Here is a 22,957-nt window from a genome sequence, read left to right as displayed (position 1 = left end):
ACTTCTTCCATTTCGTCTTAAACTTTTAACTTGAAACGAGTCTGTGAAATATCACGGTGTTTATGTCAACAGAACAAAAAACGTTGTGCGTCTATTATTTCCTCATAAAACGAAAAGAACTTTTCGGACAACCTAATACAATGTGTAAATGCGTAGAAAACACAAAGAGACGCAAGGACACAGAACAAATACGAGAGGGCAGTTGGAAGAAAGAAAGTAGAGACCCGATGACTATTTCTATACTTCTCTATTTCTATTGATCTTTTTTACTTTCATTAGAAATTATTTCATCATTGAACAAAACATATTTCTGATTCTTCTTGATGAAAATTATCTGAATTCCTTTCACCAACGATAAAACCATGAAATTCGAATTATTAAGCGATCATCATTTATTCGGAAGTCGAAGCGATCAAATTATGCGTGACACTCGGTAATCCTCGAGCTTTCACGCCCACTATTTTCTGCGGATGGAAACGGAGTGACGAAAAGACGAGAATTAAGAGGAAAGTCGCTGCTTTTTCTTACATGAACGCAGTCGAGTCGCAAGCGGCTGTAAAAGAAGATAGGAAGGAAGGCTGGGGCTTTGTTAAGCGCAAATTGAATGGGTAGCCGCATCCTGCTTTTTCTACCACATCGTTTTGTAAAGGCAAGCAAGGTTGCTCCTTTTTAAGCGGCGACGATCTCGCTTATAGAGATCGTTTCGATAACATACGTTCGCTGCGATTTATGCTTAAAGGAAGGATTGGGACGAAGATACGGAGCTGATGCTGAAATCTGGAATTTTTTTCAGAGATAATCGTCTGAGATATTCGCTTATACTTATTCTTAGCGTCAGTAATTTCTGCCACAACTTGTAAGATTTATCTTTATTCATTTTTATCATAATGATAGAGGACAAATCAAGAACAATTTGACAAGTTCGCTCGCTAAGAAGCTACAATGATTACAAAAGGTGTTGGCACAGAAAGTATTTTTATTTCGCAAGAAGGTAAATAGGTAAATGCTATAATAAATACAATGGTGTGCGTATACTATTTGTAGCCATAGTATTGTAGGTTTATTAGCGTGACGCCTGCTACGGTGATAGATTACTATTGCAACAAACAGCTAGAAAATCAGCTGAGAAAAGCGCCATTGGATAAAATGCATAGACCAATGTTCGTGATTCGAAGAAATATCGTGACGCTTGCAATTTATCTACAATGCGATCTTCTTAATTATTTAACCTATCAGATGCGCAAAATTAAAGAAAAATATACAAGAGAATTTGAGAAAGAAATAGAAGAGAATTTATAATCGAAACGATTCTTCATGTTCTAATAGATATATTGTCTATCACTGGCACTAATAATCGGATAAACAGAGAAAAATCACGTTGCACGCGCGGAATTAATAAATCATTATTATATCTAAACATTTGCGCATGTTCAGTTGATACGTATAAACAACATGCGGCGCTGTTTGCTGATTTCAATGCACGCAGACGCGTTAATTCGCTCAATAAATGAAAAGCAAATATTTAACGATATGGGTTGAAACTCTGCTACGGAAAGAAAAATTCTACTGAAACAGTTCGAATGAAAAAACAATGATCGCGGAGTAACCGAACGAATGTAAACCAAAAAAAAAAAAGGAAACAAAAAAGAATCGTTTATAGATTACAAAAACAGAGTCAATAAAAAATTGTAAACGATTCACAGGTGAATGAAACCTGAACGAATTAACTTGAAAAAGTGGGATGCTCCGGAAGATCGCAATGCAATTTCACATTTTGCAGTCTTTTTTAATTAATTCACCATAGCTAGCATCACGTTGTCGCGTTAAGGACCATCCTCTAACGTATTCACGATTAAGCTTTGTGTGGTTCTTCCGTGAACAACTGAAATATTCACAAAGAGTAAAAGGATCGGTTGTTATCTATCAAGTGTACTACGTAATAGCGGCAATTTAGAGCCTTTATGTGAGCTTGTGTGCTGGAGCACGGTCGCGTAGTCCGATGTACGGCTAGGAAAAGGGTCAAAAGAAATTATTTGTAACGCAAGAGATTCTCACGTGGCAGACGAGATGCGCCCGCGTTGCTTCGTAACGTGGTACACGATGAGAAAAGGGACACACTTTGTTAAATTGCACGCAGCGTATCTCGTTTCATCTGGACGCTTTCTTTGTTCCTCGTCTGACAAAAGAAGTATCCTCGTGCAACCATCCTCCTCTGCCATCTGATAATTTTCAATGAAGAATCCAAGTTCCATAACGAGAAAAAGGAAGAGAATCGTCGATGAGCGCGGAAGAATCGTCCTGTTTTCGAAAACAGGATCCACTTAGCGTGATTGCGTGTATAAACGCGATATGATCGCAAAGAGACGAGCAGAATAGGGGAATAGAAGCGTGGAATCGTAAAACATAAATTACGAGGACCGTTAGCCATTGCTGTACGTCTCTTCCTGTCTTCCATTGTTCGTCAACTTCTCTTTGGTCGTTAAGCCATCGAACTCCTCATTTTTAATGCATTAGAGTACGCCTCTACGAATAGGTCGACCAGGAAGACACGAATTCTAAAAAAATTTATCAGCGATAGAAAGGAGACGAATGAGAAAGAAAAGAAGGAATCGATTCGTGTCGTATAAAGCTGGACCGATGCCGAAGGATGATCATAATAAAACCGTGGGACCGTGTACATTCCGCGGAATAAGAACCGAGAATATTCTCAACGTAAGAAAGGAAGGTGTTAGCAAATGCATGGAAAGATAAATCGACCCTCGTCCAACGTTCATATTTTACTTCTCGTCTCTGGCTGCTATGCTCGGTACTAGGAGACGATTTAAAAAATTGCAAAGTCAAAGATGTTAAACTGGGACGCGGTAAGGAAACGTGATAAATTAATTAAAATATCAACTGACGCTCAAAGAGATAACTTGGATAGGTAACAAGCTTTCGTTTCATCTAGATCGGTTTTCAAATTTGTATATATATGTCGGAGATGAAAGGAAAACCGGAGCCTTCCCTTTGCAATTTTGGGAAAGTCTTCTAATGCTTTAGCCTAGATTTTATCATAGCTGTAATTAAGCAATTGTTGTCATTTGTAATTGTTAGATATTTGTGATAGCGAAAGTGGGTTCGAGGTGACAACTGGTCGCCGAACGTAGCCACGGTCACGGGATAAACGTTTTGCCTGACGAAGGTGTAGATCGGTTGTATCGTTCTCCCTAGAAATCACATAGAATTGTACTTTGGAGATGTCGATATAATGGGACACACGTTGTATTAGGAATCAAACTCCAGACAGAAACTGCCTAGCAACGGCGTTTGGATCTTTCTCGATGCTTCCAAAGAGTATACAACAAACTCTTGACAGAAACTGCCTAGCAACGGCGATTGGAACCTTCTCGATGCCTCCAGCGAGCATATAACAAACAAATGCAGTTGTATAGCGAAAAAGATTTTCATCAGGTATTCATTCGTGTGATCGCCTTGGAAAGTGATACATCGAGCAGTTTACCGAGTGTCTCAGCAATCGTATTTTTGTGTTTAAAATTATTCTACGCATAGAAAAGAGTTATCCCGTTGACCGTGGATTCGTTTGAGCCCAGGATCATTGTTAATAGCGCTAATTAAATTCATTATTCGTAAAACCTATTAATCGTTAATCTCATTATTCGTTAAATTTATTATTCGTAAGACATATTATTCGTTACTCTTATTATTCGTTAAACTTATTATTCTTTAATCTAATCATTAGTTAAACTTATCGTTTGTTAATCTTATTATTCATTAAACTCAATATTCATAATATTTTGTAAAATCTTGTATATTCGCGTAAATATAATCTCTGTTTCGTAAAACGATGGCTAATTCAAACGAAGAATCGTTACGCGCCTTAAATTCTAATGTTAACCCGACATATATTTAATGCATCGTGGAACGAAGAAAAAATCGGAGGTTAGATAAAAGGCTTAGGTGTAAGAGATATAGTACGATCGCAAGAGTAAAGTCGATTCGAATGTCGGTTCGAGAAGAATGATCCTGCATCGACGATGTTATCGCAAATTCAATTACGGACGAGAGATATAACGAGGAGTATAATTATTACGGGTATCGTGTCTTACAATCTTGCCTAGTGGTTACGCGAATCGCAATTAACCTCGCGCGTTATTTCGAACAATGTGAGCCTCGCTGTGTAACTTAATCCTATTGCAAGAGCTTCGGAATCCATGGGGAGTGTTTACGAGTACGCGGTTGGAACAACTCCCTGCCATTTGAAATTCTTATGATACCACCGAAATGAATCTCGCTGATGCATCAGAACCTATTGCACTCGAGTTACGCTTCACAGTATTTACTTTTTTTACGTTGTACTCATAGCATTTGTAAAAATTTTATTGCGCGATTTCAAGAACGCCGAATAGATGAAATTGTAACAACATTTTTATATACTGATATAAAATTCTAAATAAATATAAAGTTCAATACTAGGATAATTCAGGGATCGATTCTGAAAATAAGGTCTACCTGAAAATCGAGAACCGATTTTCCACGTCCTAAACTACCACTCTTCCTCTGTCAATCTTCAATACTTTAAATAATAATTTCTTTCTTATGATCGTGTCTATTTCTAACGCTCGAAATCCTTCTTCTTCTCTAACCGTCTGTCTGTGAAATGACTGTTTGGCAAATCGGTTGTCCGTAACAACAAATAAGGCCACACTCTCCGTTAAGCAGAGAAAGTCCCTTTGTTTAGCCGCGTTTAAACTCTTAGGGAGTTTACATAAATATATTAAAATTCTTTAATATTCTTTGATATAATTTATTGTAATATTTAATATAATTTGGCGATGTAAAAAATATGAAGAAAGTACTCGATGCTGAACTGGCATTCTCAGTATCACTCAATTTCGACTCAAAATACATCAAAATACTTCAAATACATTTATAAAAATATCTATATTTATCGAAGAGAAAGATATAGAAAATTCTTGAGAAAGAGGATGCAGATTATGCAAAAAAGGAGAGGAGGACTTGAGACACATATCAGAGGAATGTGAGATAACAGGAGGAGCAAGGAACGTGGTAGAAACACTAAATGAGACTGGAGAAGGTCTGGCAGAATTGAAAGCGATAATACAGAAGAGAAGAGTAGCAGAAGAGGGGGAGGAACGATGGGAAGGGAACACAGCAAGGAAATAAAAGCCAAAGACGGAAAGAGCACTTAGTTATAAGTGTTAGTTATAAGTTAGTACATAGAGATAGATCAAGTAAGGTGCAATAGTTAAGTATAAGCAGTTATATATAGTTATAGAAGAGCTAGTGTAAGAGATATATAAGTGATATAATGGAATTATATAAGAGATGTAAACCGAAAGTCGTCCAAAGCCGAAAGGTATGGACTAAGTATAAATAAATAATAAAATATAGAAAATTCTTGTTTCGTTGCAAACTAAACCGGAGTTAGATTTTATTATATGAAAGAGTGGAGAAATATACTAAACTGACTAAAATGAAGCGTGGTAGTGTCGCGGTATTATATCACATATTTACATAAAATACTGGAAACGTCTAACTTAACATGCCGCGTCTGCCTGTGACGGTAAAATTATTATGATCCTGGGAACATTCAATCGACCGCGTTCATTCAAGCATACAGTCAGTTAGAATTTTTCCGAAATATCATACGATCTGAAGAAAAATTATTGAATTCTCTTTCATACTAAAATGATGCAATGTCTCTGACAAATACACAGGTACATATATTGTATCTTTTTATGCTCCATTTAAACGAGCTAATTTAACGATATATATACTACATATCATGGTATTATACGTATCGGTATCTACATACGTGATCCGAAATGTAAAGTTAAAAATTCATTCTATTAATAGAAAATTTTCCTTAAACAAGTTCTAGTCAATACTGAATAATTTTAGTATTTTTACACTAGGAAATGAGCAAGAAAATATAAATATCCAAGAGCTAATTCTTAAAATATAAGAAAGAAAATATATGTAAAAATGATTACATAATGACTGAACCGTAATAGAAAGCCGGTGACTACCAATTTTTATTTGTTTAGAAAATTCACGAGTTCTTTAAAATCCTACCTCAACGATTCAGAGTTAATATAGTATTATAAAAGAAATAATCCAGAAAAACAATATAAAATTTAAATTTCTCCAAAAATCACATCTAAAAGAAATCCATATTTCGCTTACGGATCATTCCATTTAAAAAGATAAATCTGATTTCACATTTCTTGTACATAACACAATACCATTAGAGATGATATCGCGAAGAATGAATGGAGGGCTGGAATCTCGATCGCTGCCAATCGTCGAACGATCTCCGTGCAAATGGAGGAAAATCATATTGGATCGGGCAACGATCGGCTATTCCTAATCGCCGGCTATTTCGCCGCGGCACCAAGCACGTGTATCTGATGCACCGAAATAGTGATTTGTGGACATCAGTCAAACAGTGCCACATGTTACCAGTGGACGTCATAAACGCGCGTCATATCGTTGTCGCCGGCTGCGTTTCGTGTTTCCCAAGTGCTTCTCGCTGGTACACTGCAATTCCAGCCATCGATTGTGCGAAATATCGCGAGAAGTTGCAAAATCTCGTGCGATCTCCATAGACGAATCTGATTCGACGACGATTTGGAATTAAAAAACGACTGGCAATCACTTTCGAACAATTCTGAATAGCAGAAAAGGAAAAAACGAGGGAAATAAAGGAGCAAAGGGAATCAGGTGGAAAATGAAGGCGACGCGTTTGCGAGCATTTTACTCAGCCTCGTCATCGAGCGGAAAAAGAGGCGAACTTACTGGGAAATTGAATGCAATCAAATGCAACGTTCGTACGGTCGGGCGTTCATGAGATCTGTGCGAGTTTTTGGAGATCGGTTCGTTCGTGGCAATCGTCTAGAAACTATGGCGATTCATAGGGCGAGCTTTTTTACCTCGTCTGGATTTTTCACGCGTAATGAACACCGCTGATCTATAAAGAGTGGAAAAGAATGGGGATCGATAACACTTTCTCCTGCGATGAAAATCTACTGAAGAATAAAACTTTGGTGTTTCTTCTACATGTTGTAAAACTAGAACTCAATCTCTTCGAAGTAACGAGTTTTAGATTGTTAGTTCCTGAAATTAATGAAAACGTGCAGGTGCTCTCAACAAACTTTTTGAAATTTCATTAAAACTGTAATAAGATAAGATTATTATATTGATAAAATTTGAAATCAATTTGAAAGTGTATATAGAAACTATGAGATATTTATTGCCAGTAATTAACTGTCAAAATTTACTATTTAACAAATCCACCACAAATAAGATACAAGTGATTTTCAATCGTCAAGAAGCAATTTCATGAGAAATCACATGGGGACAGATTGCCTTAACGCAAGAAAACGCTAATGCAATTGACAGCAAAGTTACACCAACGTTTCGATCATTTCACGTGTAACAACGCATCCAGACGTAAATCTTCATCCTGGGAATTCTTTGGTGATGCAATTTATTTCACGAAACCTGTATGCCGACATAAATATTTTCTCGTTTCATTCTATAATAAGGATAATTTCATTCAGACTCGTTACATAAATTATTAATTCAATAAATTACTACTTCATTCATGCGCACACTATTTGTTTAATAAATGAATACAGTCACTAAAAATAGTAATTTGTATATAAGTATTACAAATATTAAATTAATTATGATATGGATATTTTTACTCGCAATTTATAATCTATAGTCAATAACTTTGCTAAAATTGTATGTACGTAACAATCTTTTTACACTTTATAAGAAGATCATGTTTATTTAAATAAAGTATATTTAACATCATGCAATAACGCATTTATTTTGTAATATACATAAAATAATAAGCAAACAGTTTTCGGTAACTTAGAATAGGATACATTAGGTATGTCGGAGATGAAAGGAAAACCGGAGCCTTCCCTTTGCAATTTTGAGGAAGCCTTCTAATGCTTTAGCCTAGATTTTATCATAACTGTAATTAAGCAATTGTCATTTGTAATTGTTTGATATTTGTGAAAGCGAAAGTGGGTTCGAGGTGACAACTGGTCGCCGAACGTAGCCACGGTCACGGGATAAACGTTTTGCCTGACGAAGGTGTGGATCGGTTGTATTGTTCTCCCTAGAAATCACATAGAATTGTACTTTAGAGTACACACGTTGTATTAGGAATCAATCTTCAGACAGAAACTGCCTAGTAACGGCGTTTGGATCTTTCTCGATGTTTCCAAACAGTATACAACAAACTTTTGACAGAAATTGCCTAGCAACAACGATTGGAACCTTCTCGATGTTTCCAGCGAGCATATAACAAACAAATGCAGTCGTATAGCGAAAAAGATTTTCATCAGATATTCATTCGTGTGATCGCCTTGGAAAGTGATACATCGAGCAATTTACCGAGTGTCTCAGCAATCGTATTTTTGTGTTTAAAATTATTCTACGCATAGAAAAGAGTTATCCCGTTGACCGTGGATTCGTTTGAGCCCAGGATCATTGTTAATAGCGTTAATTAAATTCATTATTCGTAAAACCTATCAATCGTTAATCTCATTATTCGTTAAATTTATTATTCGTAAGACATATTATTCGTTCCTCTTATTGTTCGTTAAACTTATTATTTTTTAATCTAATCATTAGTTAAACTTATCGTTTGTTAACCTTATTATTCATTAAACTCAATATTCATAATATTTTGTAAAATCTTGTATATTCGCGTAAATATATTCTCTGTTTCGTAAAACAGTGGCTAATTCAAACGAAGAATCATTACGCGCCTTAAATCCTAATGATAACCCGACAGGTATAAATTAATTATAAATTACATTGGATATAAAGTAACATTCTGTAGCATTTTATTTGAATAAAAATGGCGTTTCTATAATATGTATGAAGATTTCTATGAGTGACTATTGTACACTGACTAGTCAGTGTGAATATTTAATAATTTTAAAATATATGAAATGTCACAATATCAGTTAAATTCTGGAATAGTTTTATTCGATATATAATCGATTAATAACGTTCTGTAGAAAAGCTAAATCGTTAATCTTACGTGTTGATTGAAATAATGTAATATCTAATATCATGATTTAATATTTATGACAATAAATATGCAAACTTTAATGAATCAATAACACGCTTTTCATAAACAGTAAACATCAAAGGTACATTTTGAGATGCATTATGCATATCAGCTATCTAAGAAATATTTATAACATCGACAAAAGATTCGATGCATTCCAAGGCTCGTGTGTATCGAGATCCGAGCAATTCCAGCTCTATCTGACAGCATATCGACGCTCCTTTCAACCGACAACTCTGATCTGTGATTCGATGCTGCTGATAAATCTTTGCACCACAAGAGGCTGGAGGATTTCTCCGCAGAAATATTTGAGTAGTTCGATAACGGGCAGGATTTACGCGCGACCCGTCAACGTGGATCCTTCCCAGGCTGTTCAGATCGAGCAACACACGCTACTGAGAATTCTTGGATCATCCTGTCGATATGCACACGATACGCCTTCATAGCTACATAGCGCGTTCTTCCAAACTCTTCCATCATCTCGCTTCCATCAGCTTGTAAGTGAAACTACCGTGAATAAGAAGTATATACATCCCATTTATTCGATTATACTTCGCGAGTTTGCTAATAATGACTGAAATACTTCGAATTCTTTGAAGAAAACCTTGAAATAAACAAAATCTACAAAATTTAACGAGAAAAAAGACTTGAGAAATGAAACTTTTATTCGTCCTTTCGTTCGAAATTCCATCCGATTTCGTGATCATTGTATGCTGTAACACTGCGATATATTCTATATCCGAGTACGGTATATTCAGAGGGATCGAAGAACTCGATCAGAACGCGATGCATTATTCAGACCGCATTAATAAAACAATTTTTCGTTCCTGATTCCATACAAAGACAGTGTAATCTTGATAGAATAAGTTATTTCGTGTATTGTGGAGTCACAGTGTGATATCAACTCGAATCTTGTTAAACGTTCATTCGCGGATACTGTCATTGGAACCAAGGTAAACGCCGAGAAGCGTACATTTTGCGAGAATCGACCGGATGTTATAACGTACGTGCGTGGAATATTCGGGACTAGACATCCGAGCGGTTTTACGCTACACGATATTGGAATGAAAGCGGAATGACTTACGGGCAAAAGAGCTACTTTATCCACGCCATGTATCATTCGATGGGGTGGAGATATATTGAGTCGTTATTTTGGCAGTACACATTATGAAAATTGCGTAAATTAATGGACGTTCTGTGTACGACAGTTTATGGAGAATTTTGGGAATAAAAGTCAATAGAATTTTATTTTATTATACAGTCAACACTCCTATAACACGCTTAATTCGTCCCGCGTTGTATCGAAACCGTGTTAAGCGAAATCAAAACAGTGTTATGGAAACATTCGTGCTATATGGAGGTTGTCCAACTTTATTAAATCGTGTTATATGGAAGCTGTGTTATAAAAATATCGTGTTATAGGAGGACTGTATATGTCGCAATTCTTGCATCGTGTTATGTCGAAACCGTGTATTCGGAATACCATATTATAAGAGACTTTAGTGTATAAAATTTTACTTTGTTGAATTTTAATATCGTCAATTTGGAAATTTTTCAATTTTTTGTCATGTATCATTCAATGCAATAAAAATATATATAGAGTCGTTATATGAACGATAATTTGTCGACAATTTGCAAATAAAGGATTACATTTTATTATTTATTTTTTAATATTACAAGCTTCATACTTCTAATATGTTAATGAAGATTTTCCAATTATTCGATAGGATGAAAATATATTAAGTCATTATTATGATAAAAATTACATTATAGATTGATACACATAATAAAAATGTTCTAATTATTCGTCACATGTCACAAGCTATAAAATAATGAAATGAATTCTTCCTAAATGTACGTTATGTAAACAATAATTTGTCGAGAATTTTTAAATAAAATACTTTATTATTTTACTAGTTTTTAATATTGCAAGCTCGATGCTTTTGCAAGTTTTAATGTGTTTGCAAAGAAATGGGGATTTCCAATTCATCGATAGAAACAATTCTCTCCTTACGTAATATTCGAAAAGTATCCTTTGTATGCAAATTGTCTGAGTAAAAGGAAGACAAATACTTTACGTAACTTCGTCACAAACATCGTAAAAGAGTCTATGTACCTCCTCTCTCTCTCTCTCTGGATAATTTTGTTATAGAGAAAGTGTGTATTTCCAAGGATATCGAACAGTTTAATGAGCACACCATGTGGTTATTAAAGATTAATAACATTAATTTTTAATCATCAAAGCCGTATTAAGATTAAAATAGATTTTCGTCATTAGGTTGTGGATGTTTACGTAAATCCATATTTTTATAAATACAATTTAAAAAATGGAGTGTAAACGATGATTTGTTTCACATGCTACTTAAGTCAATCAATAAGTGAGTTACTCTTGTCTGTAGAGAACATAACCACTAAAGGGAGTATAAATGAATAAAGAAAGTATTGGTAACATAAAATTGTATATAATTAATACTTTTCAACATAATTCCCCGGCATCAGCAAACATTTGTTATGAGCAGAAACTAATTTATGAATTGTATGTTCAAAGCATTCAAGTTTTCATTTTCCAATACCATTTTAACATTGATAACAGCGTGTATTTCAAATCTGGACGCATTTGTTACATGACGCTCCATGTTTAACATACTATAACATGCGATTGACTGCAATCAAGTTGGTACTAGCATCAATGTTATTAACTGACCTATCTATCAATGTAGATCAATATACAATCAAATATATATTTACCCTTGCGTAGGTAAATTCAATTAATTCGTTCCGTGTTAAGTGAAACCAAAACAGCGCGATGGAAACATTTGTGTTATATATACAGGGTGGTTGGTAACTGGTGGTACAAGCGGAAAGGGGGTGATTCCACGCGAAAAAAGAAGTCAAAAATATGGAGTAAAAATTTTTCGTTCGAGGCTTTGTTTTCGAGAAAATCGACTTTGAATTTTCGCTCGGTATGCGTGCACTTTTCACTTCTCGTTATAACGGATCTCACTGTAGATCGTTGTCTCGATGGAAAAATTGAAAAAAAAAAAATTAAAAGAAACATTTTTATTCTATATTTTCGACTTCTTTTTTCCAACCACCCTGTATATGACCGAGTTTAAGTCGTGCTGTATGGAAATCGTGTTATAAGAATATTATGGTATAGGAGAGCTATCGAAATTTTTGCACCGTGTTATATCGGAACCGTGTTTTCAAAGTACCGTGGAATATGTGGATTGAGTATATTACGAGTATTTTATTTTGGATATCTTACGAAATCTTGTATTCTGTGCATTTTTGCATTTTAAATTACCCATAAGTGCATAAACATCTGTTACCCATTCATCACCGTACAATATGTCTCGTCAAGGAATTCTACTTTCAACTTTTTCCGAAGGCATCCAAAAATCGCGTTTGCATATAAAAATCGTGCAGCGTCGCACCGAAGATTTTCGCCACGAAATGGAAAATAACAAGGAAGAGAAAAGAAAACGACGGGGGATGGAGAGGGGGAAAAAAGAAAGGACAACAAAAGAAGCATCGCGATTGGCCAGAGGCGTCGAATCAAATAGTTCGAAAATTTCATTCCTCTGCGGCCGTGCAAACAACGATGAAGCACGCGAGCGCTTCCTTTCGCTGGCGAAACGCAATATGCCTAGCAGAGTGGTGCGAACAACTCGCTCGGAGCATGTTCGACAACAGAGATCCAATTTCGGGCGGCGACGTTAAGCGGCATACGCCGATTTCAAAGCCTATCGATCGTCGAAGGCTGTGGCGACGACGATTCAATTTTCTCCCCGGCGACACTTCACGACACGACCCGATAAAGCGGCAAGGTTAATCGCTGTAATACGGATTGCACGCGTTAACCTGGCACGCGCGTGTTAAACGAACCTTCGTTCGCGATACGCACACCTGCAGCAGGCTCGTATTAAATTTTCACAGGCTTACCCGAGTAACGACTCTGCAAATATTCTTTGTTAACGACCCAGTACATTTGTGTCAATTGTTGTTGAGTGATTTTTCCAAAATTCTTCTTTTTATTTATTTCTAGGGGATCCATGGTTAATTGTAACAATAGTTTTAAACGATCGTTGTTTGACAGATTTTTTAGAAATTCTACAGTTTATGTATTTTTACAGGATGAATACAGATAAGTATAAATAATGGCTAAGTAATGATCGTTGCTAAGAGACCCTTTCGAAAATTATTCATCTTTTAATGTCTATTGATAAATGGAGAATGAGAACGGATTAATAGATCAATATTAAGAAGATGTATGTATTACGATGATAAATCATATTTAAATTTGTTGAATGTTTAAATGCAAAAATAAAATTATCTCTTGCTACTATCATTGAACAAAACTGTTGGGTATTAACAATTGAAGGAAATAATGATTCATAAGAAGCAGTTTACTTTCCATTATACAGGAATTAGATAATACAATATTACTAATCAAATTATAACTGCGGCTAAAATTTTAACACTGAATATCGAATTGCGAATTCTGAATTATTAATCTGAAATTTTTACTATATAAACGTTAAAATACATAGAACATTAACAGTTTCTCGTTTTATCATTGAACAAAACTGTTGAGTGTTAACAATTGAAGGAAATAATGATTCATAAGAAACAGTATACTTTCCATTATACAGGAATTAGATAATACAATATTACTAATCAAATTATAACTCTGGCTAAAATTTTAACACTGAATATCGAATTGCGAATTCTGAATTATTAATCTGAAATTTTTACTATATAAACGTTAAAATACATAGAACATTAATAGTTTCTCATTTAGAGCGCCAATTAAAATAGATGAATAATACAATCAAACAATTTTATTGGAAAAGTAGCTGGCAATTGTGGCATTCCGATCACGTGACGAATGAATTGCCTTGATATTCGCGTTCGTCTCGTAAACGACTTGATTTTAATTCGATTTCTCGAATAGGCCGACGACCGGCATACACGATTTTTATATATTTTTTAGATATATAAAAATATTCTTTTTATTATTGACACAACTTTTTCAATATTTCTTGATTAATTAACAAACACCGTTCAGGCTTGCAACTGTTATTAGACGATATTTAATTATCAAAATTGATGGTTGAAAAGGTTGAATACGTTTGAAAACCGTTCATCAAATATTTGTACGTCAATATATTCACGTGAAACATATTGACGTAGCAATGAAATCTGCTCCAGCTCCAGAATATTAACAAATAGAGCTCCGTGTTTCCCTCTGAAACCGTAACTCCACGAACAAATACAACGAACTGTCCTGTTACATATTCATTAGCAAATTGACAAATACAATAGATACACGCTAATCGCGTTTTATATTTCTCTTTGAAACCTCCCGAAACTATTACCAAAATTTCTTATCTCGAACACTTCTAGCCGTTTTACACACAACGAGTCTAACATTTTACAAGAACATAGTCACATAATACCATTGGAGAAGATTTTTTTCTTTTTTTTTTATTTATTTGTTGAAATTACAATCAATTCTCGCGTTGAGAATTTTCAGTAATTTTTCTGGCGTGGCGCAGTGACATGGCTGTTTATTTACAATAAGTTAATACTTATTATAGATAGGTATAATTTATAAGTATTATAAGTAAGTGCATATGCTTGATTTGGATAATTAAATGAATCTAACGTTTAGGTCTAGCGGGTAGTGCCTCTTCAGCCTGCGAATCTGGTCCGTCGTATCGAGTAGTCCAGTGATTAGGGGGTTTCGGTGTTTGTTGATTCTTTTGCTATATCTGTCGCTATATTTTGCTATTTCCTCTTTGACCTTTGTATTGTTTCATTGGTTACATACCAAGGTGCGTCAATTAGGGATCTTAGCGTTTTCGATTGAAAGCGTTGGAGTATTTCAATGTTGGAGTTACTTGCTGTTCCCCATAGTTGGATTCCGTAGGTCCAGACGGGTTTTATTACGGTCTTGTAGAGGGTAATTTTATTCTGTATGTTTAGTTTGGAGCGTCGGCCCGTGAGCCAATGGAGTTTTTTTAGTTTGTCCTTTAGTTGCTTCGTTTTATCTGAGATGTGTGTCTTCCACGTTAGTCTCCTGTCCAGGGTCATGCCCAGGTATCGGACTGTGTCCCTGCTAGGAACTGTTGCATTGTTGATGGTGACCTGGGGATTGGAGAAGATGGTCGAAGAAAAGGTAAACCAGATTGTAGGAATGTTTCAAGTTCAAACAAGATCCGCCTATGAAAGCTCAAACGAACCGTAACTTGGATAGTCTAAGCATTGTTAGCGTGGTCCTTCTTCCTACGTGAGCCTCCTAGTAGCCGTTGCTAACGATCATAACGCGGTGACGAAAATCGGCCAAAGACCAATTGGCACGTACCTCAAGCATGTTTGATACTTTGACTGCCACGCCGAAATCACATGTTTCACTCGAGGCGCCACGGGAGTATTTTTATTATCCAAAGCATATAATGGCAAAATAATAATAAATTGATGATGTAAGACAACATTCTTCCCCAATGGACCGTTTATCTTATTGGTGGTCTCGGGTGATCACCGTGGCGCTGTAACCCCAAAATCTCTTACCCTGACGTCACCTTAGGCGACCACCTCTAGATATCCTCCGGACAGTTGACACCTCGCCACCCTGATAAGGAACTTCCAAGAATAATATCCCCTCCACTATTTCCATTGTTTTCGCTTAGTATTCAGACTCCGAATAATGACGGCCAAACCAGTCTGAATTATAAGCCGATACTTGAGCATTGTTACGCCGGGCGACCCTCTGCCTGGCCCAGGTCACACACCGCGGGCCAGATGGACACCAGATGTCCGCTCTTCCGTACGGCGTACCCTCAATAGCCTTAAGTATCTTCCATAAATCTCAGGAATTTCCTAGTAGAGGTCCTTCAAACCAAACAAACGTCTATTTCCGAAGAATTTCTAAAAACTCTTGTCTACCACGGCTTGACAAGGGAAAGTTAGTTTTTCTCACGTATGCTGCAACTTTCCTCCCACTAACCACTTTCTCTCGAGGGCGGTTAAGACCCTTCGTTTAACCAATTAACAACGAAGCCTATTCCCTCACTCTCCTAACTAAAATCGTCACCAACAAATCCGATGGTCCCGTGCGCTAGACACACCCATCCTTAGCTTTCCTCCGACACAGCATCGTCACTCAACTTCACTTCTTCTACATCGTTGGAAAAGTCAACTACTAAGTCTACCGCTAATGCCCATCGGGGCAGTCTAAGCATAACGCGAGAGTCGGTCTCGGTATTGTCGAGCATACATTTCCTCTCCTAAATATCTTATAGTGCTATGTCCACTAATACATTAAATCCAATTACAAGAGCCCTGCTCTAACGTACATATCTATCTTATCTTCGTGCGATAAGTGATTATCTATCTATCTATGCTCATCAGTGTAATCTAAGTGTTGGAAATATATAATTTATAATTCTGTGAATCACAGTGTTATACAAACTCAATCACCCCTATTATCTCAACGGAAATCAGGGGATCGATCAAGTCGTGGTGTCGATTGTTATAATCGTAACGGGAATTTACGACTCCCGTTGACGTCTCTCCTAGCGACTACGTCTCCCCGCGATTGGTCGAATAAACAAGCATTGTAATATTGGTACTCAAGGGTCTTGGACTCTTGAGAAATAAAGTTTTTATATATATGTCGGAGATGAAAAGAAAACCGGAGCCTTCCCTTTGCAATTTTGAGAAAGTCTTCTAATGCTTTAGCCTAGATTTTATCATAGCTGTAATTAAGCAATTGTCATTTGTAATTGTTTGATATTTGTGATAACGAAAGTGGGTTCGAGGTGACAACTGGTCGCCGAACGTAACCACGGTCACGGGATAAACGTTTTGCCTGACGAAGGTGTGGATCGGTTGTATCGTTCTCCCTAGAAATCACATAGAATTGTATTTTGGAGATGTCGATATAATGGGACACACGTTGTATTAGGAATCAAACTCCAGACAGAAACTGCCTAGCAACGGCGTTTGGATCTTTCTCGATGCTTCCAAAGAGTATACAACAAACTTTTGACAGAAACTGCCTAGCAACGACGATTAAAACCTTCTCGATGCCTCCAGCGAGCATATAACAAACAAATGCAGTCGTATAGCGAAAAAGATTTTCATCAGATATTCATTCGTGTGATCGCCTTGGAAAGTGATACATCGAGCAGTTTACCGAGTGTCTCAGCAATCGTATTTTCTTGTGTTTAAAATTATTCTACGCATAGTAAAGAGTTATCCCGTTGACCGTGGGTTCGTTTGAACCCAGGAACATTGTTAATAGCGTTAATTAAATTCATTATTCGTAAAACCTATTAATCGTTAATCTCATTATTCGTTAAATTTATTATTCGTAAGACATATTATTCGTTCCTCTTATTATTCGTTAAACTTATTATTCTTTAATCTAATCATTAGTTAAACTTATCGTTTGTTAATCTTATCATTCATTAAACTCATTATTCATAATATTTTGTAAAATCTTGTATATTCGCGTAAATATAATCTCTGCTTCTTAAAACAATGGCTAATTCAAACGAAGAATCGTTACGCGCCTTAAATTCTAATGATAACCCGACATATATATATATTATCACAAGAGTTATTTTTTACGTGACAGCGCCTTGGTAACAGTTGATGGCGACGTATTATAACAAGGCTCCGTTTATTTCAACAAACCATTCGCATTTGTCATTTCGTCGTAAGCAAAACGTGCCGAATATATTGTCGAAACGTGTACAAGATACTAGTAAACAGTATTTGCTCATTCTAAATGTCGAGTTATCATTAGGTTTAGGGGCGTGTAACGAATCTTCATTTGGACTAGCCGTCGTTGTTGTACAACAAAGATTATATTTACTGGTATAAATATGGTTTTTACACAATTTGACAAATAACCGTGGTGATTAGACACTCGAGATGTTAATGACAATGATCTTACGTTCAATAACGAATCCACGGTCAACGGGGAAAGGTCTTTGTTCAATAGAATATATTTTGAAACACAAAGTAACGTTCGCTGGGACGCTGGGTATATACCGCTCGTAAAGACGATGTTAAAACTCTCCAAGGAGATGGCACGAATAAAAGACTGATGAAAACTTTCCTCTCCTTACGATCGCGTTTGTTTTGTTGTGTACTGGTCGGGGATATCAACAAAATTCCAACCGCCGTTGCTAGGCAGTCCGGCGTAGCGGCGACATTGTCCCTGCCCGGAGTTTGATTATGAATACAACGTGTGTTCCACAATATTGACACTTCTGAGGCAAAACCACACATGGTTTGATTTGTCCTCGAACCTGCTACAACTATATTTTTTTAAGGAGAACTATACAACTACTCCATACCTCTGTTAGGTAAAAACGTCCATCCCGTGATCGTGGCTACGTTCAGCGACCAGTTGTGTCACCTCGAGCCCAAGCTCACTGTCACAAATCTCTGGCAAACATAATCGGATTGAATCATAAACAACTACTTCTAAGTTTTATTATTTAATTACAACTATAATAAATAGTCTAGACTAAAGTATTGGGGATCTCAAAAATTCCAAAAGAAAGGCTCCGATGTCCTTTCATCTCCGACATGTATATAATAGTAGGGTATGATCACACTTCTAACTATTAATTATATGACTATAAAGCAGCATTTACGATTATTTTCTAAGGTGTGTTTATAATAATATTCGTAGATTACCCCTCAAAGATATGGATGCAAACATAGTGCCCCGTTAGATGCAAGATTTGTTCTCATTTTTTTTTATTGATGTTCTAATAAAAATGTTTAATTGTTCAATAGGGAACTTTTTATTTCAAAGTACCTTTTATTTGTCGCTTATATTCAAAATCCCCTAATTGTCAATTTTCATACCATTTTTACAATTGTAAGTTCAAGCGCTCCTGTCACCAATGACCATTGTGGCATCACAGGAGAAACCGTGGTTGGTCATATACGACCAACGTGGAAGTCAAAGGATTGTTTCAACCGAGGGAACATCTTACCAGGCTAACTTCGAAACGCGTGACTTTTGATTTGGATCCTCTGTGCCTTGTATACCTCTCGACGAACGATCAATCTTCTGGAAAATTGAGATTATCGCGGGTCGACCTGCTTCTTTGTAGACTTTGAACCCTTCTCCTTTTGCTGTAAGAGGCCGTGGAAGAACGCAGTGAGCTTTGATTACTGTAGAAGAAACATTGAAAAAAAGATGGGAAAAAATCTGCAGTCTGAAGTTTCTTCAGTGCAGTAGGTACAAAAAAATGCAAAATTAGTTTTCATCTTAAAAATTAAACTTTATCCAATATTACACTTCTCTATAGTTCTTTATTTTATACGTGAGGGTAAAAAATTTACATTAATTGTTTTCATTAATTTTTTTTCATAATTTCCATTATGATAATGAAACTATAACGAAGAAAGAGAAAATTTTCTGGAAACTTATTTTTGGCAGTAAAACTCTTCTTTCATCCTATCAGATATTAGTATGATTGTTTTTCATCAATAACCAGTCAAAATACAAAATGTTCATTTATAATTGCATTCTCGTTATATGATTGAATTTGAAATAAACCTAAAGAAACGTAGACGATATTAATACCATGAATTATAGTAGAATCTTTCTTATCGAGAAAGGGGGACGATTTCTGAAATGAATACTACATTTCGACGAGATATATCTTACATCTTCATCGTTCAATTCCGGGATATAAGCGTAGATCGAACGAGGGAACTTTTATTTGCTCAATCATATTACGTAGCCCTGGATGCCAGAGGAAGCTCCACGAGTCGAATAAGGTCAATTCTTTGTAATCGTTTTCCACGCAATGACAGCTTGATCTTTCAACTCTCGAAAAAACTCACGGACCCTATCATTCTCTCCGATAGATACAGAATTCCCTCGATGATACTATTGACCAGAAATCGTCGACGGGAAGCTTATCATTTTCTCATTTATAAAAAGACAAAGTCCCTCGTCGATGTCAAAGGATAACAGATAACGAAATGACTAATTGCTTGAAGATCAAGATTTTACTTAAACGACTTTAGTCCCAAGTACAATATAGACCTCTGAAATAGTAGTTCCTCGCAGCGGGATATTACATAAATCTCTGCTTCGAATTAACTAAAGGAACACGTTTGAAGATATTTGCTCGAGAAGTGAAATCATTTTTCGTGGGTAAAATAATTTCTCTTCAAGCTGAAAGTCACTTCGCTATTTCCCGCACGTTCCCGCATCAACTTCTCCATCGACTCGCGAATACCACCTTTCCTGTCCAGAGAGTATTTTTCGAGCTCGAGGAATCCTCGAACGTGTCCAAAAAGTATCAAGGATTAATGTTTAAAGGAAAAACGGACAATCTTGTTTCATCCAAAATTTAAACTCGATGATTTTAAATATTTCCATTGGGAAAAGTGCTTGGAAAATCCAAAGCTTCGAACGTGGATTAAAGCGAAGTGGGTTTACTTCGAGTTGAGGATATTAACCTACATATGGCTATCATATTTCCAAAGATATTTAGATTTATCTCGCGACTTCTTAGTTCTGTTCACGCAGCGTACTATCCTTTTAAAAGGATAAAAAATGAGAACAAATTTTGGAGAATTAAGGTAATAATCAAACATTTAATTAATATATTTCATTTGGAGCGTATATTGGAAAAATATTTTGAAAAAAACTCGTTTTAGTTTCAGCCCAAGAAAAAAATCTTTGATATTTCCAGAAAATTCCCAACAAGAAATTTAAGCGAGAAATTGCGCATATAAATAATGATTCTTTCATATTTCCTGAAATTTAAGAAATTTTCTAAAAAATACGATACAGTCAAATACGAAAAAACGTAGTGAGGTTAATATATTTAATTGCAAACTTGATGATCTATTTTGAAAAATTTCATCAAAAAATACGAACGTTAATTAACTGACTCTCTGTTTAAATTAACGTAAGCTCTGTGAAATGAAGCTTATACAAACATCTCACTGGAATCAAGATTCCATCCAGGGAGTTAACATAACTTCCATCGCGCCCATACGCGATTTGAACATTCCACCGCAAGTTAATCGACGTTCTACACGAAATTCATCAGCTTTGTCGCGCGTACATACCAGAGCAAACGTTCAATTCTGGACCAATAGCCATTACGTCACGGGATAATCAAAATCTCAGCACGTACAGCACGTATTATATTCCCGATCGTAAGTTTGTCAAGGATTCTACCTTGAATTAATCAAACTTTATGTGAAAGTGCTTTGCAGGGTGAAGTTTGTCGAGGACTGTAAGAGACCCGTATGATATGAAATTTCTCGATCGACCGTTTGCTAATAATTTTGCTTCTTTGGCCAATCCTTCTAATTACCAACGACGCGAGCTCTAAACGAGCCAAGAAGTTCTTAGTGCTTAGGTCAAAGAGAATCACGAAGAATGCCAAGTTTAAACTGGAATATTCTTAAGTAACTTTAGGAAAATCTTCGTTGATAATTAACACAATAATACAGCTATACCAATACTACTACATGATAATACTAATTTATAATTAACTTTATTTCCAAAAACGCTTACTGTTCTATAATTCCCTAAAATTGTACTCACAGAAGGTAACAAATCTCATTCGAAATGTTGCAAATATTTTTCTAACACTTTTCAAATACATGACATGGATAGTATTGGGTAGTATGAAATGTTCGTAATGTTTTTGACATTCGATACCTACATTCTGCTGTATAGATTGATTGTTTGGTTAAATTGAAACAGGATTTATTTTATCTGTCAAATAACAAAATACTGCATCGACGCAAACACTACTCTTATTGTTAGTTGAATGTTAAATATAAATGTTAAAATTAAAAAGCAAAATTCAGAATTGATTCAAAGAATAAATGTTATCTTTCAATAAACGTGTTATTAGTAAAGAAAAAGTATTGTTTACAGTGATTAAAATAATATTACGATAGTATTGTTGTGGGATGGTGTGACGTTAGCGAAAGACGTGGCTGATTGTTTATAAACGTTGTTAAGATATGTTAATGTTGTTATGGAGTGTTGTGACCGTTGCCAGGGTTTGTTACAGTAATGGTAATGGTCAGAGTTGAATTAATCGTGATCGAGAGAAGTTCATCGTGTTGCTGTGACGTAGAAATAGTGTTAAGCGAATTCGTGAAGTGCGATATTATATTCAATTTTGTGACAGTGTTACAATATTGTGTTTATCATACTGTCTTTTCTGTTAATTTATAATAAACATTCCTACATTAGTATATAGTTAGTTATATTCGCTCAGACGATCGTACAGTGTATAAGTCGTAAAATAGGCTCGTTAATGACTCGTTAATTAGATCGATAATTCGTTGATAACTGGTTGATAACTGATCTACAACTGACTGTAACTCTTTCTTGCGATCGCGTCCGCTTATTTATACTGGTCGAGAGAGAGTCGGAAAATTCAAATTCGTCTTTGTTCGACGGTTGCACATAGCGGCAACATTGTTTTGTCCGGAGTTTATTTATTATTACATTACGTGTATCCTACCGATCATGATACTCCGAGGCAAAACAACAACATGATTCGAACTGTTCTTCAACTCATGTGCCTTCGTAACCTCAGACCGTGAGTTTCTAAATACAAACAATATAGGAATTACAGTAGTTAGTTACCGCGTAGCACTTGTAAACAGTGTACATTAGTGTAATATCGTGATATAATATATTTACAAGGAATGGATGATACAGATGTTAATCGGACAGAAAAAGACGATTGTTGTTCAACCTGAACTATTCACACCAAACGTACAGAAAACAGCACAACTAAATAATTAGATAAC

The 22,957-nt window shown here is 35.8% G+C and overlaps 1 protein-coding gene across 1 annotated transcript in view; it reads left to right on the top strand.

The window, feature by feature from the left end:
* Positions 1 to 5,228: 5,228 nt before the first annotated feature.
* LOC117164628 (zinc-ribbon metal-binding protein lunapark) overlaps positions 5,229 to 22,957 on the top strand; it is a 57,386-nt gene continuing 39,657 nt past the window's right edge. The window contains exon 1 of the mRNA XM_076619885.1: positions 5,229 to 5,377. Coding sequence (XP_076476000.1) covers positions 5,330 to 5,377 — 48 coding nt within the window. The 5' untranslated portion in view covers positions 5,229 to 5,329. The remainder of the gene's footprint in view (positions 5,378 to 22,957) is intronic.

Source organism: Bombus vancouverensis, chromosome 7, assembly GCF_051014615.1.
Source record: "Bombus vancouverensis nearcticus chromosome 7, iyBomVanc1_principal, whole genome shotgun sequence".
In the NCBI taxonomy this organism is placed as follows: Eukaryota; Metazoa; Arthropoda; class Insecta; order Hymenoptera; family Apidae; genus Bombus; species Bombus vancouverensis.
The sequence above is the reverse complement of the archived record's forward strand: the minus strand, read 5'-3'. Positions and strand labels throughout refer to the sequence as shown.